Source organism: Lissotriton vulgaris, chromosome 7, assembly GCF_964263255.1.
Source record: "Lissotriton vulgaris chromosome 7, aLisVul1.2, whole genome shotgun sequence".
In the NCBI taxonomy this organism is placed as follows: Eukaryota; Metazoa; Chordata; class Amphibia; order Caudata; family Salamandridae; genus Lissotriton; species Lissotriton vulgaris.
The window spans coordinates 314,255,931-314,281,899 of record NC_141695.1 but is presented as its reverse complement, the minus strand read 5'-3'; the positions used below and the strand labels follow the sequence as shown (position 1 = coordinate 314,281,899).

Sequence of the window (25,969 nt, the reverse complement as noted above, 5' to 3'; positions counted from 1 at the left end):
CAGATGTAGAACATCTGCCAAACAAAATCAGCAGCGGTCTTGTTCACCCTAATTAGAGTGCACTGATGTCCTGCATATGCCATACTCTAAATCATAATGTATTTTTTATCTACAACACCATCTGCAAAGAATCATCCCAAATGACATGGTGATCCTGGTGCATCCTGGTACACATACAAACCTAAATGTATTACCTCTAAAACAAGGACCCTTTATAAGAAGTCACTGCACATCACAATCAAGCAGCCTGCTAGAGCTTGCATCCAGGATGTACAATCCACTTCCATGCATGAGCTCATGTTAGTCCATGAGCAATGCACATCATGCTACCTGCTTATGCAAATCAGGAGGTGTTGCAAGGGCAAGATCGTAAACTTAAGTGGTTAAAGGGTACTGACCTGAAGTCCACTGACATATATTTTAAACAATATATGCAGCAGACAGCTAAGCTTTCTAGCCAGACCTATAAATGTAGAGTGCCTGCATGGACTTACCTTCAATCGCAGAAACTTCCTAGTCTCCCGGTGGACACGCGAGCTCTCCGTGAGCAGGTTTAGCACTGGCGTTAGTGTCTCACGAAGCTTGTGGCCCTAGAGGAAAAGAACATATCACAGACTGAAACATCAATGTTCTGCGTGAACGTGCAAGTAATCACAAGGTCTTTGAGATGTGCCTAAGGACCGTACTGTTCGTAATGTGAACCAAGGTGCCTGCAGTTTATATGGTCTCCTTTGTGCCTATAGGCTGTGTTATTAGCGTGTATGCCGGAGGTTCACACTGTTCCCTATAAATGCCAAAGGTTCACATTGTCTCCTATTTGTGGAGCACTCCCATACTGTTCCATTACATAAATGATGCATTGTCACACTTATGTGCCAGCGAGTGATTGTGTGTTTTGTCCCTAGTCAACTCAATATGCTTGGGTTCCGTAATGTTTCTTATACGTTGCTGGGGTACATAGGGTATTCTATGTTTGCCTAATATCAACTCTGTCTCCTTTGTGTGCCTAAGGGCCGCAAGTTATCTCTTTGCAGAAGAGACCCCATACTATATAGGCGCCTGCATTCCATACTATATGCTGTGTACTACTGCTCCCTTTAACTACATGAGGACCATTCATCACCCATTGTCTGCTAGTGGTGTCCACAGTCATCTGTATGTTTCTGAGGTTCACACGCCTCTCCCTTATATTAATCATGGTCTATAGGATACCCTCTGTATATCTTAAGCTCCTACTGCAAACAAAGTATGCCTTAGGTGTAATCTGTCCCATATGTCTTGCTGATGTCCATAGTCTTTACTAGTCCCAGCAAATTTGCAGTCTGTCTATTAAGAATGCCTGACGACCAAACTCTACTAAGTTGTGCCTGAATTTTACACTGTCCCATATACGTGTAGAAGAGCCATGCTGTATTCCATGTGTTCTTGAGAGCCAATCTTCCTTACATGTTTTTATGTCCTTCCCCATGCAATTTGTGTACCTTGGGTCCCTCATATACAATGTGTGGGTCTGAGTTCCCCAGTGCACAGAGTGTATGCCTAAGGTCACTACTATCAAATGTGTTGGCCTGGGGCCCCTACCATACCACATGTAGGTCTGAGGTCCCTAGTGTACAATGTGAGGGTTTGTGGCCCATACTTTTCTCTTTATGAGCCGAAGGTACATACTTTCCTCGTGTATGTGCCTACGGCTGTTTATGTACAAATTAAGGCAGCTATGTGTCGCTCATAGTGCCATTATATGTGTCTAAGAACAATCTATAGCCAGTTCGGAGCACTTGATACACGTCTGATAGGCAGCAATGAATCAGACCCACCCATGTGCCTGGAAGCTCTGTATGCCATGGCTATTTTTTATCTGTTGGTGGAGAGGGGTCTACTTGGGTGTCAGTATGTATATATGTATGTGTGACTTGTGTTCCACATTTTGTGCCTAGGGATCTATTGGCTTCAGATGTATATCTAAAGGACACGCTCAACACATGAGGAACACCTGTGATATCTCTTGGTGTATCCAAAGCCCCCCAAATCTGTGAATGATGATCTTTCCCATTTATATTTTTGCTTCTCATGTGCACCATTCCCCATGAAGGACTGTGGCCCCTGTGGGACTGAACTTCCAGCATGTGCCATTTGGCCACCTCTATGAGCCTCAAGATAATCTGTGTATGCTCCACAGCCGGACTTGAGACTTTTGCCCACGTTTAGGCCTCTTGTGACTGTCTGAGATTTTTTACGTGGGCCTTGGGGCACTGCAATGCCCTATGAGAATCTGCAGGCACATTCAAGTGTCCGTGGGTCCCCCTAGGTGGGCCTGAAGTATTTTTGGTGCATCTGAGAGTCCCCCTGAATTAATTAGGCTCCTGCATTTGGCCAAGGGCTATCTGTGTGCCTAACCTACCAGTGGGTGTCAAGAAGATGGTTTTGTTTGCCTGACTCTAGCATGGGGGAAATGGGGAGGAAGAGTAAGGGCAGGGAGCATGTGTGTTTGTGTGTGTGCATCTATGTCTGTCTTGTGCTTACTTAAGGGCCTCTGTATATGTTTGAGCCTTCAGGTGTGTCTACATTTGACAGAGGACCCTGTATATTTCTTGTGTGTCCTTTGTTCTTTAGGGCAGTGATGAGCTAGAAGTCCTGCCCCTTTGCACCGGTTCATGGCATTCACTGACCCTATCCAGCCGTCGGTCCAGGAAATTCAGCAGCGCCTCCACAGTGTCCATATTCATGCCCATGTACTCTACAGAGCCATGCTCTACCCGGGGTGTCAACAGCACGTCCAGGCACATCAGAGGTAGGTTGACAAGCAGATTAACTGTGTGCCTGCACAAGGAAAGAAGGGAGCCATGTCAGACTGGCTAGGTGTAAACAGGAAATCAGCCAGAAAGGTGCCTATGAAAGGCCAGCAGGGCTACAATAACCTTCGGTTAATTTTCTTATTTAAAAAAAAAAAAACATTTTAATTGGTTTTCCTGCAAACGGCAGATTATATATGCAAAGCATTTCCACCACAAAAATAAAGTGCAATCGTGCCGCACACTTACATTCACATTTGACCACGCTAGACAGTCTAGAAAGGTGGTATAGAATACAGGATTATCCTACCATGGCTCTCAAATTTCCCCATGTTTACACAACCAAGCTCTCGCTTGAAAAATTGGTTCCTCCATCTTTGAACATCAGCCCACCCCCCTCAGCCAAACCTTCATGGGTGTGGTGTTACTGATCTCCCGTCCTTAGCAATCTTTTTTTGGTCAGAAGTGTGCCTATTCCTACTAAGGTTTTATCCCCTTGACTAACCTCCAAAGATCCTCCTGTACCCCAAGGAGTGGCAGTTGATGTTCCACTATTTTCTCTATTAATAACAGGGGCTCCTATGCCTCCTGGCCCTCAACACTCAGGGTCCTCAACTGCAGATCAACAAAAATCGTTGCTTTGATTTCTCAGTTTGTTAGTGGATAAGCTCCATATAAAGAACTGTGGTATGAGAAATGTCCACCCAGTAATAATCAGATTTCAAGTTTTCTTTTGATCTTCTTTATTCATACAAATTTCATCAGGCAGCCTGATGAAATTTGTATGAATAAAGAAGATCAAAAGAAAACTTGAAATCTGATTATTACTGGATGGACATTTCTCAATCCATTACTACATTCTGTTTTTGTTACTTATATGAGGTGGTGCAATCCACAGTGGGCAAAACAATTTTACTTTGATCATTGGGATCACCCCTTAGGGACAACCGGGGTAGTGGAAATGCACATCAAGAGAGTGAGGAGCTCGTAGTTCAAGTCTTACTTTGGGAGGGTAGACGTGTTGCCTGGAGAGGTGCGTCACACATAACGTGGTTGTGTGTAGTGTTGTGTTGTTCCATTGTTGGGTTTATTAAAGAACTGTGGTATGTAGCTTTTGAAGAGAAGCTGCTCCAAGGGATAACGCTTCAAGACCGAGCACCACTGTAATAAGCAGCTAACAAGGACCACTTAAAGGAGACTAGTGAATATCCACAAATACTGCAGTTAGACAGGACAAAAGAATCTCACTGACAATTCAAGACGGCTGACTGCAATACACTCAATACTGTGAAAGGAAAATGATTATCATGTCCAGTAAAATATATCAAGACTCTGCCTTTATTAATCAATATATACATAAAGTCCAAAGAAGAACTACTGGAAATTGGATTCTCACGGACACTTGCCTAAATGACACCCAACAAGATCTCTAGACCGCAGTATTGAACACATCTTGACTCTGGTCTCTAGTACCGACATATTGGAAAGCCATCCAATTATTCTATCTCAAAACACTAACCGAACAAAAGCCACCTTTCTATTTGTCTGAGTCAAACATTCAAGAGGTCGCTCACAATGCAGTGGTTTAGACACCAACAATAATCTCCAATGTTAAGCCCCCAAGAAGCAGTAGTGGACAATAAACTATAGGCAGAGTGGGTCTAACAATCTGAATATCAGGTGGAAATATTTTAATGGTCTGGGGATTTGCCCCCTCAAAAGTTTTTCTGAAATTGTATTAATGCTTGGAATTAGTGGGGGCTTTTGTTTTTCCAATTGCATTTCTGAAGGTACAGAGACAATTATTTCCTGATTTCAGATACTTTACTCTCATGTGATTTAGTTTCACTAATGTGCACAGTGTTCCCATCACTGCCTAGGTTCCAGTTCCAAACTACAACACTACAAAGTATTAGTACATAAAATAAATACATAAAAAACATGCACAGTAAGGGTTGGCAAATAAGTAGTGCAGCGACTTTAGTGCTGAAAAATACCAGAACAGAAAAGCAAAAACCGCACAATAACAAGCATTTACAACGCAATAGGTCTCAGGTTAATTAAGTTTGAGCTAATGGTATTGCTAAATATTGCAACACCAACTGCAACAAAAGTCTATAAATTGTAGGCCAAAAAAATTTGTATTTATTTTTGTAGCAATGGTGGCATGCTGCGCTTTAGATGAATATGTTTAAAAGTAAAGTGTGCCATACTGCGATTGCTACAATAGTTAATTGTGGATAAGATAACAAATGATGTGTGCACTGATGGCTGGTGGTGTGTGTGCCTGTAGAAATTGTGCACTGATGGCTGGTGGTGTGTGTGCCTGTAGAAATTGTACACTGATGGCTGGTGGTGTGTGTTCCTGGTGGAAGTGTGCACTGCCGACTGATGGTGTGTGTGCCTGGTGAAAGCGTGCACTAACGGCTGGTGGTGTGTGCCTGGTGGAAGCCTGCACTGACGTCGGGTGGTGTTTGTGCCCGGTGAAAGCGTGCACTGATGGCTGGTGGTGTTTGTGCCCGGTGAAAGCGTGCACTGACAACTGGTGGTGTGTAGGTCTGGTGAAGCGTGCAATGACGGATAGTGTGTGCCTGGTGAAAGTGTGGACTGACGGCTGGAGGAGTGTGCCTGCTGAAAACGTGCACCGCCTACAGCACCACTCAACCCCAAACGCCTACATCACTACTCAATCCCCACCGCGTACAGCACCGCTCAACCCCCAACACCTACATCACCACTCAATCCCCACTGCGTACAGCACCACTCAATCCCCATCGCGTACAGCACCATTCAATCCCCACCACGTACAGCACCACTCAACCCGCAACGCCTATATCACCACTCAACCCGCAACGCCTATATCACCACTCAACCCGCAACGCCTACAGCACCACTCAATCCCCACCACGTACGGCACCACTCAACCCGCGACGCCTACATCACTACTCAACCAGCAAAGCCTACAGCACCACTCAATCCCCACCGCGTACAGCACCACTCAACCCACAACGCCTACATCACCACTCAATCCACAATGCCTCCAGCACCACTCAATCTGCACCGCGTACAGCACCACTCAACCTGCAATGCCCACATCACCACTCAGCCCGCAACACCTACATCACCACTCAACCCGCAACGCCTACATCATCACTCAACCCGCAATGCATATTTATGAATGAGGAAAAAAAGAAAAGAAAAAAAAGACCCAACTGCAGACACACAGCATAAATAACAGGAAACACCCACAACTTTCGCCATATCATATGTGCATGCAAGTTTATCTGACAGACGCCATACTCCCCCCTTTGAGGACTCTTCATCCTCCCTTTATTCTGCAGATTGTATAACTGAGGCAATGAAGCCACCTATAGACCCATTGCAACATATCTAAGAATGTGTGCCAGTTCCCCATTGTCACAGTCACTCCTAGACTCAGGACAGACAACAGGGAACATGAACTTTGTTTCACCCAGCTGAAGTGACCTCACGCAATTTTGACCCTTCTGTCCTACGTCCACCCCATAACTTTTTATTTATTTTATGCATTTTTATATAGCTCAGACTTTACCCGAAGGTGTCAGAGGGCTTCACAATAGGAACAGTAGTGAAACATGAGGAAAATTAAAAGCGAGCATGTTACAAAAGCAAACGTTACGTTACATAAGGCAATAGTGACAATTGTGCATGTATCGAGCAAACGTAATACAAGAGGTAGCAAACGATACGTTACAAGAGGAAACTAGAGACACAAAGCTACAGCAAATGTAGCTTAATATGTACATTAAATAATTTGGGAAGTTGGCAACTTGGTTCTAGTTTTTGTGTGAAAGTTGACAGCCGTTGATTGAGGGCAATTCATGCGATGTTTACAGAAAAAAACACATATGCAAGTGTGAGCAGCGATACAGATCTTTTACAGCTAGGCTAATTTTCTCTTGCATGTGGTGTAGGTATCGGCTTTCAAAATGAGTGTGAGTGCATGGCAATCATTTCCGTTTGAACCTCTTTACCTGTTGCTTACTTACCTGTTGCTTACTTGGGTATCCTAAGCAGGAGAATTAACAGTTCTACTCCACCAAACCTTCGGATCGAATGCAAACTGTCCTTTTTGAAATTATTTTATCTGGAAAAGATACGTTTTCTACTAAGGTTATCAGGCGTGCATGTGCTTTAGTTTTAATAAGTTGTTCAAACGTTGCATTTCCTTGCTTCTGTATAAATATTGTTGCCATGGTTTATGGCTAGGGCTTGTTTTGGGCTACTCCCTCCCCGACATTGTTCTTGTTCTATTCCTCAAATTGAAGCCCACTAATCAGTGGAGCGAAGGGGTGGGGCAGCGGGGGGGCTACTTTGCTACTGAAAACCACTAGAGAGACCTAACTGGGTACTGTGGAAGCCAGAACCAGTCCTCGGACAATGACCACAGACATGGTTAGTTAAGTTCTATGTCGGTCGGCAGAGAGTAAAACAGTGCTTAATTTGTGCAGGTGCCCGTGGTGAGCACCAGCGCTAATTTTGGGTATCAGGACTTCTTGAACATGGTTGCTCGTCTGGTTCCACCTGTGCCTGGACGTGATCTACACTTTCACAGCGCCATTCTCATCCACAAAGTCCCGTGAATCTGGAGTTAGCTGCGCAGCTAAATGAAACCTTAACTTCGAGTGGCCAAAGAAAAATCTGGCCTTCTGCGCTCTTTGAAAGATGAGGTGGCCTGCAGTCTTGGCTCAACGCCCATTGGTTCTGGATTAATCACTTGCTAGCCCCCTTCCTAAAAACGTGTAACTGGTCTGGTTCTCGCAATGCATTGGGCTGAAGTTCGCTTCATATAAAACTGCAACAAAAAAAAACATGATTGCAGGCTTTGCATAATTGAATTTCCTTTGAGTGTTCCTGGGACAGGCAACGTAGGTGAACGAGAGAGGAGAGCATTCAGGTTCATAAGGCTCTTGCAGAGCTTCCCGTGTCCCTGGCCCGGTGTCTCGCTTCCTCTGAGTGTATCCTGGGAGCCGTGCAGAGAGGCAGGACATGGTCATTACACTTATTGTGTTGATACGGCACAGCATTGCACTGATCACTGGAAGGCTACATACTATGCAGAAATGATGATGGACGCCTGTATCTGGAGGGTGGAGGGGTGGGGGGATAAGGTTGACCTGTTATGAAGAGCATTAGATTGGAGGGGGTGTAGATGTTCTAGGGAAGGAAATTCCAGATGCAGGCGCCACTTTCACAGAAGCGCCCCTCTCCCGTGTCTGACACAGACAGTTCGCTTGGTTCTTCGGCGTGAGTTGGCAAAGTGGCTTTAGTGCCTTAAAGTGAGGGTCCATGTCGTGGGCGAGGCGTAGAATCATGAATGACATTCTGCAGTGCACGGTCCGTCAGTGGAGGCTTCCCCGTCCCTTCAGAGCTGGCCGACTGATGCTTTCTAATTGCGAAATGTGGTGTACTTCCATATTCCTTATATATTTGTGCATGTTTTCTCTCTGATTGGTACTGGTAACTCATGAGTGTTTTGTATGCGAGCGCCTGCCATGTTTCCCTTTACGCCGGTAACTCGCGACCAGTATGTGTCCGAGTGCATACCTTGCTCAGCACAAATTAAACTGATATACAGAAAACTCATGTCAGTTCTTATTTTACCTGGATGGTCAACTCACATGGAACTTTGCAACACCTCAAAGCTTTGATGATGTATGTATTTTTGAGAATTATGAGAAGCGCACAAGTAAAAACAAAGGTGGCACAATTCAGTTGACAGAAGGCTCATTGCGGTGCTCATGTGATTTGGATTTTCAGGTTGCACTGTGCTACCCCGGGCTAAGAGTTAGTGATACACTGGTTGCAAGAAAAACCGGGCTGAGGCCCCATTGAGTGGAGCGCTGCGTGAGATGAGAGGGACCTGAGACACGCACTGGTTCCATCCGCAGCTGGCTCACAGCCCTGCACTGATCATTGGGTTGGAGCGGACCTGTGGCTCAGAGCTCACTACACACCCGCCCCTCCCATACAAATGTTCACATTGTTTCTGCAAGGTGTACCTGGAGTGACGTAGTTCGCCGTGGCTCGTACATACATCCGCTCTCTGACCTTGCTCTCTTTTTATTTTACTGCGCAGTTTCTAGGTGAAAGCTCAGTTGAGTTCCGTTTACTCTTAATTTAAGGGTTTGCAGGCCAAGATAATCGAATCGAAAGTAAACAAAAAAAAATTTTTTTTGTTACATTTATTTATGGTGCCTCCAAAGAAGCAAAACAAAAACTCGCTCCAGTCCCCAAATAACACACCCGATAACTTCCCGTCGTCATCGCGCAGTGATAGTTTGTGTAACTACAAATATCCAAGCGGAGCAAAAAAAAAAAACACGCCCGCGAGTGGTGAAAGTCTTCAGCCGGGGAGCAGCGGCGGGAGATTACTGGGGTACAGAAGGCAAGAGGGGGAAACAAAAGGCAGCAGAATGGGGCAGAAACGAGAACAGGACAACAGAGGCACAAATTAAGCAGAAGTAGCAGGAAAAATAAAAAGGAGCAAGTAAGTTAAAGACATCAGCGTTTAGTTGCTTCGCCGTGAAATGGATCCCAAAAAAAAAAGAAGCTTCCGAGTGGTGCGCGCGCGCCACTGCGAGCATATGTCTTTAATTATAGCAGCCATGACGGGCGTGATAATTGAAGACATATGGCCTCTGGTGCGCGGAGCTACGCGACCGCCCATGGGCTATTGTGTGTTCTGTTTTAAAAATACACGCACGCAAAGGCCAATGAAAATGGACCTAGGAAACAACACGCACGAGCTGTGTGGAATTCCTAGGTCCATTTTCAAAACCCCAGGAAAAGGACTCTCGCTACGCGACACTGCTGTGCAGTGTACGCTAGGCCCGAGACCTAAAAAGGGCCAGGTGGCCACACAGGTAAAAGTGGGCTGTAGTCGAGGGAGTATTCTGATGGGCATACCGTAGCTGTCTCCCAGTAAGAGACTGGTGAGACTGCAATTCAACACCAGGATTATCAAGCGCCTATGCTTTGCCTGTACTTCGAGGTAGAGAGGCATCTTGCATGTAAAGTTAAGTGGCAGGCTGTGCAGAGCAAGGCTGAAACAGTCGGATAATCCTGAATGCCCCAGCACTACAACCCAAGCACTGCTCTGCATCACTACATAAAATTACTGTGGTGTAATCATCATTACTGTTCCATTCACGCTCTGGTAATAGAGACCTGAGCGCAGCATCATGAGACCACAAAGCAAACTCTAAGGCAGCTCTGATCCAGGCACCGAAGAAGAAGACAGAACAAGCAGTGACATACACTTAAAAAATCACATGGCTGCTTTTTTTTTTGCTGCCAGACACTCTAATAAGTAAAAACAGAGCGGGTTGGAGGGCAACAAGGTAAGAGTGTAAGGGAGTGTAAAGTATACAAAGGCGAGATGGGGGAAGACAGTTCACAAGAAAGAGAGCAGCATGGGATGTGGAGTGATGTACACAAGATGGAGAGAAATACAGGAGGAAGCAGATGAGGAGACCCGCAGAAGTATTTAACAAGTGTCTGGTGATTTATTAGCCTGATTTGAGTTTGGCCTCCCTTGAAACTTGTATACACTAACTAAGCCTGAGGGGAGATCTGCTGCTGCTTCTGCCAGGCAATGCTCAGACGGAGTTTTATTTCCGACCAGAGACGAAGAGCAGGGGGCACAATTCCAAGGGGATATCAGATATTACGCAACACCGTCATGGAGCAGATACTTGATGGTAGCATTGAATCTACGGTTACCTCTTACCAAAACAGTTGGAGAAATCCAACACCCCACTTCCCCCGAATCTTGGGAGAGAATCGATCTAATTAACTTTGTCACGTGTCAGAAGGTGAAGAAATATTTACATTTCTCAATATTGAATGAAACGCTTGAGGTTTAAAAAATATTCAGAAAATAACTTTTGAATGAACGGAAAGGAAGCCTATTCCTCTGGCAAAGTTCTCTGTGTTCAGTCTTCTGAAAGTTTGCAAATGCAGAGACCAGCAGCATGATAGTCCTTTCAGTTAAACAAACAATAGGAGGAGTATCACCAAGAGACCACTCAAAGCATCAAAGTTTTAGGAGAAGTTGCTCAAAAAGGAAAGTTATCCTTTCTTAAGAAGACCCCTCACTCACCAACCTAGTTGGTGACATGCTTCATCAGAGGGATCCCACCCGATGGTCCCTCCCCGTGGGGAGTGGCGGCGAACCTTAGGCGCAAGAGCCGGTGACTGACAAATGCACAATTGTGTAATGTAGTCAGCACTACGACCCCGACTTCCATGAGGCACACAACGCTGTGAATTTTAGTTTGAAATGGGCACCCAACTGTAAGTACACGGTTAGGTTTAAATGATCAAGGGCAGGGTACACCTTAGCGCGTGTACACCGCAGGGGCCTCACACAATTGGTCCTGACAAAAACCTGAAAATACCAACTACAGGTTGAAACATGTAGACCTCTTATAGCACTTTTTTTTCCACTTTATAGATACCAGAGGTCAATTTAACCAGAACAGGTATATAATCAATGTTTAACATTGTCCAGTTGCTCCAGAATAAAGTCTTCTCAGTGAGTTATATCTGGCCAATTTTTAACCCACTTTGTCACTCTCACACACAAAAACAACCTGCTTCACTGTAATCAGGTATCGCAGCACACCCGGATGGCATTCAGCTATTCGGGTGGGACCCCGATGATGAAGCATGTCACCAACTAGGTTGGTGAGTCTGGGGTCTTCTTAAGAAAGGATAACTTTCCTTCTTGTGCAACTTCTCCTAAAACTTTGAGACTTTGAGTGGTCTCTTGGTGATACTCCTCCTATTGTTGGTTTACCTGATCGAAAAGGGGACCAGGAGTATTCCCCTCCACATAGTGGAAATCCCTTTTTCTCTCCTGTTGTTTTGTATATGATTGTTTTTTCTCCATGGTTACATGCAGTTATTCTGAGGCTAGAGAGTTGTGCCTACACCTGCAAAACCAGAAACAAGACAAAGCGGGGCTTAAGCAATAAACAACTGGAAATTACATAATTGCACGCTTCAGCAGTATCTTGTGCCTTGCTGAAGGGATGAGAGGGGCAAGCAATAACCGGCACATGACTGATTAAACAAACAACCCATGGCCGTGGGACCGAGCAACAAAACAAAGCGGGATGGGAGTAAGGAAACAAAATATAGCAGGTTGGGGCAAAAGCAATAAACAACTGGCAATGACGAACGCATGTATGTATACAATCACTGCAAGGCAAACAAGTGTTGTAGTGGTAAACAAAACGAGCACGGCAAATTAAGCGATCAAAAAACACAAGCAGAGGGAGTGCACCGCTCCACTCTACGCCACTGCAATCTACACCAATCCACTCTAAGACACTCTCATGTACTCTGCACCACTGCGCTCTATGATACTGCACTCTACTTCATGCCCCTGCACTCTACGCAGCTTCTCTCTACTCTGAAACAATCTACTCTATGCCACTGTATTCCACGCCTCACTATTCCACTCTATGCCACTGCACTCTACGCAACTATACACTACTCTGTTAGACTCTACTATACACCACTGCACTATGGCACTGCAGTCTATGGCACTCTATTCTACTCTGCAACACTGTACTCTACGCCACTTTGCTCTGTGCGACTGGACTCTACAACACTCTCATCTACTGTGCACCACTGCTCTCTACACCACTTCACTCTCCAACTCTGTACTCTACACCACTCTACTCTATGCCAATGCACTTGACCAAGCAGTCCTAGAAAACTTACGCCCTATCTTGCTGTTACCGTATGTTGCAAAAATTGCGGAGGCACTAGTAAATAATCAGATCACAAACCACATACAGAACAATGATCTACTACATCCCTCCCAGTCTGGCTTTAGAGCTGCCCATTCCACTGAGTCAGCTCTGTTACTGGCCACAAACGCAATGAGACAATGGGTGGATGTGGGACAGACAGCTGCAATAATCCTATTGGACTTAAGTGCGGCTTTCGATACCGTCTCACATAGGCTGCTGTTGCACAGACTAGAGGAATGTGGTGTAGAAAGCACTGCATTACGATGGCTGACATCCTTTTTTATCGTCTTGAAGTTTTCAAGTACTGCAACAATCACAAATATTTAAGAGTATCTTACTGCCCCAGGGAGTCCCACAGGGATCAATCTTGAGTCCCACACTTTTCAACCTATATGTGGGACCATTAGCAGAGCTAGTGGAAAAACATCAGGTAAACATCTTATCATATGCTGATGATAATCAGCTGATTGTAACACTCTCTGGAAATAACAAACAGACAGCGCTCAATTTCTCGAGGTGCTTAGAGGACGTGGCTAAATGGATGTCTAATCACTGCCTGAAATTGAACGGGAATAAAACAGAGGTGATGATAGTGGGTAAAACACCGAATATATGGTCCTCGGCGTGGTTGCCAGAAACATTGGGCCCGGTACCTACCCCAAAAACAGAGGTTAAAAATGTAGGAGTGTGGCTAGACACTAAACTGTCTTTCGATGCTCAGATACGGAAGGTAGTGGGTAAGTGCTTTGGCACCCTAAAAACCCTGAGAAAAATACTGGCTCTACTACCACCTAATACAAGGAAAACCATAGTGCATGCTCTTGTGACTTCCCAATTAGACTATGGGAACGTATTACACCTGGGAGCACCAAAAAGGGAGCTAGACAAGCTACAGTTGGTGCAAAATGCGGCAGCTCGTTTGGTATTGAGCCTTCCTAAAAGAGCCTCTGCTAAAAAAGCATTGGAGGACTTACACTGCCTGCCGGTAGAAAAGAGAGTACAATTTAAGTCAATGTGTTACTGCATAAAATTCTTGCAAAAAAAGGCCCACTATACCTGCACCCTCTAATAACACATTACATCCCTGGCCGCAATCTCCGATCATAAGGAAGGGCATTGGTAAAGGCCCCAAGAATACGTACCACAAGAATGGGGGCAAGGTCTTTTAGATACCTTGCGGCAAAAGCTTGGAACAAGCTCCCAGAAACTTTAAGAATGGAGCAGTGTGAAACTACATTCAGGAATTTTTTTTAAACGTGGCTCTCCTCCTCGACATCCCAATGTTAACTAAGTCAACAGCAATACGCCCGTATATAATCCTACCACCGCTCTCCTACTAGCTAGTCTACTCAGCGGGGGGACACGCCAGTTGGCGTAACCAGGCGCTTTAGAAATGTATAAATAAATAAATACTTTACTATGCACACTACACTCTTTGCCACTACACTCTACACCACTCCAGTCTACTCTGCATCAATCCACTCTAGACCATTTTTTTTTTAATTTACTCAGGAACTGAAATTATGTTTTTATGAAATTGTGATTGTTGTGTACTATTGTTTCCATTGTATTTGATTTTACTGTCTATATGTTTGCATGTCTGTACATGCTTTTTAATTCTTTTTGAAAATAAAAATAATCGCCATTGCAATTTTTTTATGATATTTGCTTATTTAGAATAAACTGTCTTTACTACGGAAGTGGGTTGTGGTGTCCTCTTACTATTATGTGGGCAAAGTTTGTTTGTCACTGCCTGGGTTGATACCTACAAAGTGTCAATCCACTCTACGCCAGTGTACTCTACCCTGCACCACTCCATTCTACTCTACACCACTGCACTCTATGCCACTCTACACCACTCTACTCTATGCCACTGCGCTCTGCACCACTCTGCCCAACACTGCTCTATGCTACTCCACTCTACCCTGCACCACTCCATTCTACCCTGCATCACTGCACTCTAAGCCACTTCACTACCCTGCACCACTCCATTCTACTCTACACCACTGCACTCTATGCCACTCTACTCTATGCCACTGCTCAATATTTACGTCACGCCGCTGGCAAATCTTATAAAAAATTCAGGCTTTTTCCTAGCACCATACGCTGACGACACCCAAATTGTGGAGTCACTAGCAAAATCCAAAATTAATTCTGGCTCTGCCTTTGGGACCTGCATGAGCAAAGTGAGCATATGGATGAACAACAATGGTCTTAAACTGAATGCCGCAAAGACAGAGGTCATCATTTTTGGCATAAACCCCTAATTTTCGACGCCGGCATACTTCCTGAACCCACAAATAAAGAAAAAATCAGGGCTTTCTGTTAGATAACAAGCTGAGGCTCAAAGACCAAGTTGACAAAATTATATTGCCTCATTTCACTCTGAGGCTTGTAAAAAAAGATAGAAAAATTCCTACCTCCTGAGCTTTTGAAAACTGATCATTGCACTGGTACTTTCAAGGATCGACTACTGCAATGGCCTCTATCTCAATCTCACATCAGGCACTTTGAAGAATCTTCAGACTCTGCAGAATGCAGCTGCGTGCTTCCTCTTCCAAATTCCAAAATATGAATCTGCTAGAGGAGCCATCGGGAACCTCCACAGGCTACCAGTCAGACAACAATGCAGGTTCAAGGCCCTTTGTCTGGCATGTAAATCACTGCACAGTCTGGGGTCAGTCCGTTTCAAGGAGAAACTCAAATGGTATGTCCCTGGGAGGACTCTTCTCTCAGGTTCTGCCATGAACCTGACTGTCCCCCCCCCCATTTAGGAGGACCACATGGGGGGAGAAGAGCTTTTTCAGGACCACAGCGGTGCTCTGGAATAGCCTTGCACTGACACTAAAAGCAGCTCCCTCCTTGCTTTTCTTCAGGAAGGACTTGAAGATTTGGCTCTTTTCACAGGACTAGCATTCACACGACCACCTGCGAGAAATCCTGTTCTAACAGCCCTGCATTTACACCCGCCCTCTATAACGCCAAAACGCCGTCAGGCATGAGTTTGCGCTTTACAAATCATATTCATTCATACTCTAAACCACTGGACTCTACCCAATGTACTCTATACCCATTTACTCAAAACCAATGTACTCTATGCCAACTACTCTGCACCACTGCACTCTACACCACTATGCTCTACTCTGCAACACTTGACTCTGCAAAACTTTACGCTGCTGCATTCTAAGCCACTGCATACTATGCCACTTTACACCATTGAGCTCTACGTCACTGAACTCCACGTCACACTATTCTACTCTGCACGACTTTACTGTATGCCACTGCTCTCTATAGCACTTTAGTCTGCAACGCTTTACGCCACTACAGTCTGCATCAATCCAGTCTACGATAATACACTCTACACCACTGCACTCTAAGACACTCTGCAAGACTTCACTCTCCTCCACTCAACTCGACCCCAATCTACACCATTGCACCCTATGTCTCTGCACTCTACGCCGCTCTATTTTATTATGCACCACTGTACTGTGAGCCCCTACTCTCTATTGCACTCTACTCTGCAACGCTCAACTCTATGCCAACGCACTCTACACTACTGAACTCTATTCTGCACCACTCATCGCTACGCCAATAAACTCTACTGCACTCTAATCTACTCTGCACCAGTGCAGTCCATCCCACTGCACTCTACACAACTCTACACCACTGCACTCTACGCCACTCTACTCTACACCTCTGCACTCTATCATGCACCACTGCATTTTACCCTGCACTACTTCATTCTACTCTATGCCACTGCACTCTATGCCACCTTACTCCACCCTGCGCTACTCCACCCTGCGCCATTGCAAACTATGCTGTGCCACTCTACTCTGCACCACTCTACTAGACTCTAATCTATGCCACTTTTCTCAAAAACATGGTACCTTAAGCCACTGCACACTATGCCAATCTACTCTGCACAACTGTAAATCATGCCACTTCAGTCTAGGCCACTCAACTCCACTCTACAACACTACATTCAATGACACTTCACTCCATTAAGCTCTTAACCACTCTACGAATCTACTACACTCTATGATACTCTACTTCACTCTATGATGATCTTATGGAACTTGCTCTTCGACACTCCATGCCACTTTACTCCACTCTATTCTACGACACACTACTCCACCATATGCCACTCCAGTACTCCACTCTACGCCATTCCACTCTAAAATTCTATGCAATTCCACTCTTTGACGCTCAACTCCTTGCATCTATGACACTCTACGCATTTCCACTCTACTACACTACTCCAATCTATACCACTCCATGACAATCTACTCCCCTTTACTCCACTCTACTCCATTCTACCCAATACACCCTGTAAGCCACTCCACTCTGCTCTACACCCCTCCACAACCCTCTAACCCACTCCACTCTTCTGACACTCTACACCACTCAACTCTATGACGCAGTACGCCCTTCCTCTCTATGACACTCCACTACCTCCACAACACTAGGGCCACTCCACTCTGGGCCACTCCACTTCACTCCACGCTACTCAACTTTAATCTACACCACTCCACAACTCTCTATGCCACTCCATAACAGCTCACTCTACTCCAAGACAGTCAACTTAACAACGCTCCACTCTCGTTTATGCCACTAACTTGTAGCCATGCTGAACAGCTACAAAGTTATCGTACAACATGGCTAAAACATATTGTCAAAGCCATTAGCTCTTGAGTAGGCACGACCTATTGGCTATGCCAATGCTTGTTGAGTAATGCACCTACACTGGGTGGCATTTAGATTGGTTTTGCTTCTATTTTATTTGTATTTATTTTTGCAGTTATATATCACTCAAACTCAATCCGAAGGTATTAAATACTTTTCATGAGCACCAATTACAAGGACACATTCTATGGGTGTCTTTTCACTATTTCACGCGAAAACACTTAAAAAAAAAATCTATCTGGTCCTTCTCAACTGAGTTTAACCATTTTGTGTGCCTTTTTACTCATTTGCTCATATTAACTTTAAAACTGTTGGTACTAGTGGGCGTGGCCAAGATGGCGACCAGGTAAGACGTGCCTCAATCGTCTCCCCACTCCCATCGGCCCGCCGAGCCGTTTAGCTACTGTGGACGGAGCTAGAAGTTGTCCCAAAAGCGAAAGGACGGTCGGGGGACTCTGCGGAGCAGCAGAGTGAGCAGGGCGAATAAGCGCTGTGATAAAAAAACGCCCAGAACGTAAAGGAGGTGAAAGGTCAAATGGCGGTGCCCTGAGGCAGTGGATCGATGCTGGACTCTCCGATCCACATTGCAGCGGCGGGACTGGTGGAGGCATAAGGAGACAGAGGACGCGCCATACTGTAAGTACCCCGCAGCGAGACCCGAGGGTTCCGCTAACTGAGGGCATTGCGAGCCCTGGGCGGAAGCCAAGAGAGCACTATCGCGGCCAGTACCTCTATTGAAGAGAGGGAGAGGACGGAACGGACAGGCTTGAGGAGCGCTACTCCACAATAATTAGGGGACCGCATTGCAGGAGAGGCTTGCAGAGACACCCGCAGGAGCTTTGAGAAGTGAGATCGCAGGCAGCGCGGAGCGGTTGTGGAAGCCGGGCGGCAGAGGAGACCGAAAAATGCTGCCCTGGGGCCCGTGGAGCGCAGAAGGAATGCCACAGGCCTAACGTGCACTCACAATACAGGGCCTAAAACGGCGCAAGCAAAAGGTATACAGCACATGGAAGTCGGATGGCGAAGGGGACTGATCGGCAGCGACCTGCAGCCCAGTAGAGAGCAACAAAGGGTATAAGGAGCCAGAGGACACAACCCCGACCTACGCAGGGCCTGAACTAAGGCAGGCAGTGAGGCGATCCCGGGGTGATACGGCTGTCAAAGAGGAATAAGGGAAAGAGCGAGGGGGGGAAGGCGGCGACAGCTCCTGAGGGCCCATGTGCCCTGATTAACCCCCATAATGACAGCCATTGCCGGGCACCCACATGGTGGTCTGGGGTGCGTAGAGCCTCTACACTTACTTGGGCAACGCCCCAAACACCATACAGAACCCACGTCACACAGGGGCCTGAGGAGGAGCTGGGGGCAAGACGGGAATATGCCCAACTGAGCTCCGTGTGGCTGAAGGGCACGACACTCGCCAGGCGTCAACCGGCGAGGGGGCTGTGAAGGATCGACATAAGGCCCGGCTGCACAGCTGAAAGGGAGGATTTGAGGCATCTAAGCGACAAAACAGCCATGTAGCCGGTGGGCAATACGCATCAGGTGCAGCAGGGGGTAAGGAAGACCTGGTCGGCAGCTGAGGCCACAATGTCTACACTACTAGGGAAGAAAGATCGGACCCTAAAAGACATGCTGACTAAGTTACCCACAACAAGCGGTGACGAGGGGCGGTTATCGCCGGCACCACAAGCAGGGCAAGATTTGGAGTCCGTAGAAGCACTGGTTACTCGCTCCTTTCTGGAAATGCTGTTCAATATGCTACGAGAAGATCTACAGTCACTAAAGAGCGAATTTGCTTCAGAAATGAAGGCGGTTTGCAGGGACATAGATGCAGTGGGGGAACGAGTGGCTAACATGGAGGAACAGGATCAGGCACGAGATGAGGAGGTGGCACAGCTACAGCAGGAAGTGATCAGGCTGCGGGAACAACAAGTGGATCTCCAGGCACACGCCGAAGACCTGGAAAATAGATCACGCCGGAATAACATTTGTATCAAAAGTGTCCCTCCCAAAGAAGAAGACACAGATATTACCCAATACCTACAGGGGCTCTTTAAAAGCATATTGGATGCCACAACGGACTTTGAAATTAAGATTGACCAGGCACACAGGGTGGGCATACAGAGACGAGCGCCAACACCACCGCCAGATATCCTGGCTTTCCTCCTGGACTTCCAAATTGAAAGAACTGATATTGCGGAAAGCCAGAGATAAGCACCCACTAAAATACCAGGACTATCCTATTGTTTTATACCAAGACTTGGCTGCGATCACCTTACAAAAGAGACGGGAATTCCGACCGGCAACAACTTATCTACGAGCGCAGGGAATTGCACATTCATGGGGACATACCTTCAGATTGATCTTTAAGCTTCAGGGCAAACTGCACCAACACAGATCTTTGCAAGAAACATGACGGATATTAGGTATTGAATAACCACATCAGGAGGAGGAAAGGCGAGAAGGAAATATGGCTCCCCCAGGCCGGTGGCAGCGGGTCGGTAGCAGACGCAAGAAGGAGCGATGTGCGAAACCGGACCCCACCATAATAGTGTAGGAGCGTCAAGCAGTTATGGACTGGCTGTCCCAGGAGAAGGCCTCCCATGAAGACACCTGAAGGGACAAGGGACAGAAAAGTTGGAACAGAAGGGCTGAACGGGCGGTGAGCTATCCACTGGGGTTGGGGGGGGGGCATTTTGGGGGTTGTATTTATTCGTTGGCCACATAATGAACCCAGCACTTTGGATCACCAAGGACACGTGAACTAGGCCAGCAGGTCCTGGACAAATGGTTTTGGTTGGGGAAGGGGGACTGGTACTCATGTTGGAATGGCTACATGGGCACACAATACTTCATGGTAGCACGATTACCTCAGGGTAAGAGAGGAAAAGGGGAGCTATGGACAACCTGAAATAAGGTTAGATAGCAAGGTAGTCACTTTTCAATTATGTCACATAGCACATTGAAGATTCTCACACTGAATGTGAAAAGCCTCAATAATCCTGTAAAGAGGAAGGCCATTCTCTCCTATTTGGAGAACTCTGATGCAGAGGTGTGCCTTCTACAGGAGACCCACTTGCTTTCAAAAGACTGGCACCGGCTGCGATCGCGCACCTTCCCCCAGCAGTTCTTTTCTTCTTCTTTGGATACAAAAAGGCGGGAGTGGCAATGTTGATTGCTAAACGTTTTCATGCGGGTGGGGGGTGCGGGACAAAGTTGCAGAAATCAAAGGGAGGCTCCTAGCATATGTGATACACATGGGGGTAGGTGGGCTCGGTATACGTCCCAAACTCGGGACAGCAACGCTTTCTGCAGACAGCTTTTGCGGAGGTCATGACTAGGCAAGAACGTTTGACAGTGGTGGGAGGAGACTTAAATATTGTGATGGACGCAGTTAAAGATAGATCGGGGAATCGATACACACAAGCTTGAGAACTGGCAGGGGCGGTGTGGCTTCGGTCCATGGGGTTGGTGGAATGCTGGCAGAACAAACACCCCCAAACCTCACAATACTCATATTATTCTCATGCCCACGGACTACATGATAGGCATGACGGAACTCAATACATTGGTAGAGACTGCTGACATACCGGAGGCGCTATCAGACCAAGATGCTGTATTGATCTCCCTGCGGCTACCACCACAGCGGAGTTCGCCAGGGTGCTGGAGGATGAGGGAATGCATGCTACACAAGAACGTAGTGACACAACAGATCACCAAGTGTAACAAGAATACCTGGAGGTGAATGAAACTTCAGACATCTCTGTGGCTATGTTGTGGGAGGTGCTGAAAGTTGTGGTGAGAGGCGAGCTCATCGACATTGCGGCAGCAGAGAATAGGGAAAGAAAGGATAAGAGGGTTCCACTAGGGGCACAAGTTTTAGAACTGGAAAGGGTTCACATGCGGACGGGAGCGCCCAGAATATGGAAACAATTGAAGACAGCGATGGCTCAATTGGCAGGGCTGGATCTCGATAGAGCAGAATATGCGGCATTACGATTAAAGTACTCCTACTACGTTGGAAGGGATAAGAATTGGCGACAGTTGGCAAATAAACTCAGGGCCAGGAGCCATCAGTCCAAGATCCAGACTATCAAGAATAACAAGGAGGGAGACTTCATAGACAACAAAGACATCGCCCACACATTCAGGGACTTCCATGCGGATCTGTATAAAGGGGAAGGTAGGTTGGAGCAGCTTATGATATCATATTTGGAGGGGGCGCATACAGCCATGATAACTAAAGATCAATTGCTGGACTCCCCCATAAAACTAGAGGAAGTAATCGGGCGATCTCACAACTTATGCTTAAGTCGGCGGGCCGGATGGCTTCTCGGCAGGATTTTATAAATCCTCCTGTCACATATTAGCCCCAGTATTGACGTGTCACTTTAATTCATTCAAAGGACCAGGATCGATCCCGCCTGGAATGTTGTCAGCATCCATAGTGGTGCTGCCCAAACCTGGGTAAGACAAAACAGCATGGGGCTCGTACCGTCCAGTGTCCCTTCTCAACATGGATTTAAAACTGTTCACTGGCATATTGGCGGCGAGGCTAGGCCCATAGATGCCTGGTATATTAGAACCAGACCAAGCTGAATGTTTACAAACCCGCCCAGGCGGTGATAACACCAAGAGGATCCTACATTTAATTGATAAAGCCCATCTCACGAATATTGATGCCCTATTAGTAACAGTTGACGCTGAGAAGGTGTTCAACCGGGTTGCAGGATGCTATATTAACCCTACGGCTACAATTACCCTATCCAACGGGGCACCAGGCAGGGATGTCCACTGTTGCCCCTCCTGTTTAATTTATATAAATCGAGCCAGTAGCCCAAAAAGAGAGAGACAACCCAGATAACAAAGTTATTCCATTTGGAGGGGAGCAGCATGTGATAAACCTCTATGCAGATGATATACTAGCCTCCCTCTACTCCCCGGGGAGATCGCTTCCGGCCTTTCTGCAGGAATTGGAGTCTTTTGAGCGTGTTTCTGGATTGAAAGTTAATGTGGGAAAATCTCAAATCCTTCCTTTTCCCAGGACCTTGCCGGACCTTGGTAACAGGGGACAAAATGCCTAGAAGATGCAAATGGCAGAGTCTATCCCATATGTGGGACTTGAGCTAGCACCAACGGTAGTACAAACGACTAAGCTTAATTATATGAAACTACAAATTGGGAAGGATCTGAACAGTTGGAGACATCATCATCTGTCCTTATTGGGTCAGTTGGCGGCAGTCAAGATGACTTATTTCAAACATTGTAAGCAAATCAAAAGGAGACTAGCTAGAAAAGGGGGTTAGTCTGACATTATTTTGTTATTGTCATAGCGACTCAGTATTGTTGGCGGTGGCACCTGTTGGGTTTCTTTAGAAAGCCCTCACCCACCAACCTAGTTGGTGGCATGCTTCATCATCGGGCCCACCCAGTGACACCTAGCGTGTCCCGGGTGTGCTTCGACGCCTAATTACAGCGGAGCAGGTATGTCACTGTGTGTGCGGTGTGTGGTGTACATTGCCAGTCTCGCCGCCTAAGGGAACTATCGAGAACCTACAGAAGGATATTATTATTATTATTATTATTATTATGTTTCTTATATAGCGCCTGAATCGACCCCCGAAGGGGTATCTCCGCGCTTGCCTTGGGAACCCGTCCTGGCTTTTCCCTGTGAGATAGCCCCTACAGGGCATCCCCAAGGTGAAAGCCAGGCATCCTGCCGCGGGGGGGCCGTTGTGGAGATTAAGCAAGCTTAATGCCCAGAGTTGCAGAGTGTGAACCCATGATTAGGTCAGGCACCGAAGCGAGAATTATCGAGTCCATGGACATTTGAGCTCAAGACCCTGCCGCGTCGGGAATTGAACCCTGGTCCCGGGTCTGACCTCTGCTTCATGGTCTGCCTGCTCTAACCAGTGAGCCACACTACTCCACTTTGTCGGGGCGGGTGCGCGCCCCCTAATGCACAGGGAATTGGGATACTTGAAACCGGAGGATAGGGGGTGCTGGAGACCCCGAACCCTATAGATCATTTTAGGGCGGCCCAACTGAGGTATCGAGTGGAGTAGGGAGGAATCTGAAAAGCGATGGCTCTTCCAAGATAGAGCTCTGGTGGGATTTGCCTTGTGGAAGGTCCCCTTTTAAAAGAAAGCGGATAGACCACAGAGTCTTTGGAGGTCACCCGTCACAAAGTTAGTGATGGAAATATGGGACAGGGTAGCTACTAAGGCATTCCCCTCTCCGATGACACCATTTTTATATAACAGAGAATTTACACCAGGGTTAGATAGTAAGGCGTTCGCAGAGTAAAACAAGACACCTTGCAAGGCGGCGGGATACTTATTCGATCTGGAAGGGATCATAACATTCACACAAATGCGACAAGACTATGCACTACCCGAGACAGAGCGTTTCCGCTATACGCAGATGAGGCACTGGTTACTTCACCCCGGTGTTCAACCACAGGTTAGTCAGAAATTAACAAAATATGAGAAACGGCTGATTACCAAACGGGATGACAAGAAATCAGTATCTGAATTATATGACATGCTACGTCAGAAGGCTCCTACACAACCTCCTGCTAGCCAGAAGCACTGGGCAAGGGAATTAGGATGAGACTTATCGAGGAAGGAAAAGGACTTATAGGGCCAAACATACGGCAAGGAACACAGCGAGTAAGGAAACGACTATTAAGATAGCAACATATTGGTACCCAACTTCAGAACGCCTTAACAAAGGGAATCCAGATCGAAGCATTACTAGTTGGCACGGGCGCGGGGAGGAGGGCACTTTGTTACATTTGCTATGGGATTGTCCTCTTTAATCATCTTATTAAAGACGAGATAGATTTAAGGTTCGAGACACAGATCCCACGGTTCCCGGCATATATAATACTGGATTGCCTAACTCCTTAATGTTCCCGTTGAAATCTCGCACGTGGAATCAGATGGGTTTGGCCTTGGGGGAAGCGCTCCAAAATATCCTGTCCTACTGGGGAATGCAAACTATGCCTACATTTCTTGGTTGGCTCCACAGAGTATGGTATCTCATGGGGATTGACCAGATACATGCCTCCCTCACAAATTGAAGCAATCAAGGAGGTATAACTGACTCACCTTTCCACCACTTAAAATGTACTTGCATGTTTCACTGTACTAATTCAACACTAATCCTCTATGGGTCCCGGAGTAGCATGCTACTCGCCGAAAAAGCGCTTCAACGCCTTCTCAGGGGTAGTAAGCGCTATATAAATGCAATTACAATACAATAAAATGCATTACCTTTTTCTTGGAGTTATGCTTGTTTCATATAAGATATATAAGATGTCTATGATATACCACGTAAGAGCTGATACCTGTAAAAAATAGATCCAAGTGGAGTTGAGCAATGCAGTAGTACGGACGTATACTACATATTGTGAAAATTTTCATAAGGTGAATGTTATTGCTAAATAAAACAAGAGTTAAACCAAAAACTGTTGGTACTGATTGAACTTTGCACACAATATACTGGAAATTGCCTACTGATTGATCTACAGCTACCAGGAGGTGAGCAGAACTTCTCTGGGAAGTGCTCTCTAGAACAACCAGGGTGTGCTTAATAAATCAGTTATGGAGCTCCCTCCCCTCAAATGATTAACCCACTTTCCGATTGTGAATGCTCTTGCTATGTTCCATAAAAATCATCTTGTAATTTTCAGTACAAACAACTTATTTTTTCTTTTTCAAACAACAGCATGTAATTTTCTGAAAATACATTAATTGTCGCCAAGCATGGGTTCTAACATTTGAAAAATAAAAAATCTGCCCCCAAAAGTAGATCTGCCTTTTTAATAAACATTTTGTTCCCAAATTTCAAATAATATTTTTCTCTTCAAAATACAGAAATTTGGTCCAAAATAACAGGAAAGTCACTGCCATCATGTGCCCAGGTACCTCCTATTAAATAGCCGTCATTGCCATAATGCTCTAATATATATATCATACCATATACCAGTCAGTGGCATGACATGCCCAGTTATTTCCTATCCTCCGTTCGCCAATGACAGTGCTCCTAATTATGCTATTGATTTTAATAACAAGGTTATGTTACATTAATTTTACGTATTAAGCACAACGTATCACCCTGTGTAAGGTCTCTTGGAGTGGTTAGAGCTCTAAAGGTCCTGAAGCAGAATAATAAAATATAGGTCTAAAGGGGGCGGAGCTTGCCGGCGTCCATGAAAGACGTGTGAGCGCTGAGCTTCTCGCCTGAGCCCCGTTAAACTCCGACAAAACTATCCTTTCGGCGCCTAACTAGCTCTGAAAGTTGAGGCGAACTCTCTATCTGTGCTCCGGCCTGGCGGGGGGCCTTTCCCCGGTCGAAATCCGGTGTGGTGTTGCTTTGCGGCTGGGAGAAGGGTGCGGTGGCGGACCAGGCCGTAATCCACGGTCTATCCTGAGAGGCTGCCCGAGCTGCGTTACGCTACGTGCGGCCTCAGGTACTGGAGTGGTGCCGGTCTACCTCTTCTGCGACTACACAGCTGGTCCTGCTTCGCGCTATCACGCCCTGTTCCCGAGCGAAGTTGTGGTGGACTGGCTTTCGATTGTGCACTTGATGGGAGCGGAGGTGCTGGTGCTTTCAGGTGCTAATGGACGCTGGAGGAAGTTGCTAGCTGGCCGCCAACCTTCTTGGCGAGCGATCTATCAG

The 25,969-nt window shown here is 46.3% G+C and overlaps 1 protein-coding gene across 1 annotated transcript in view; it reads right to left on the bottom strand.

Annotated features, from left to right (window-relative positions):
- Positions 1 to 25,969, bottom strand: part of LOC147701456 (chaperone Ric-8A) — a 348,728-nt gene that overhangs the window by 116,153 nt on the left and 206,606 nt on the right. Inside the window, exons 5-6 of the mRNA XM_086930133.1 lie at positions 2,670 to 2,820; positions 495 to 590 (exon numbers count right to left, since the gene is read on the bottom strand). Coding sequence (XP_086786259.1) covers positions 495 to 590; positions 2,670 to 2,820 — 247 coding nt within the window. The remainder of the gene's footprint in view (positions 1 to 494; positions 591 to 2,669; positions 2,821 to 25,969) is intronic.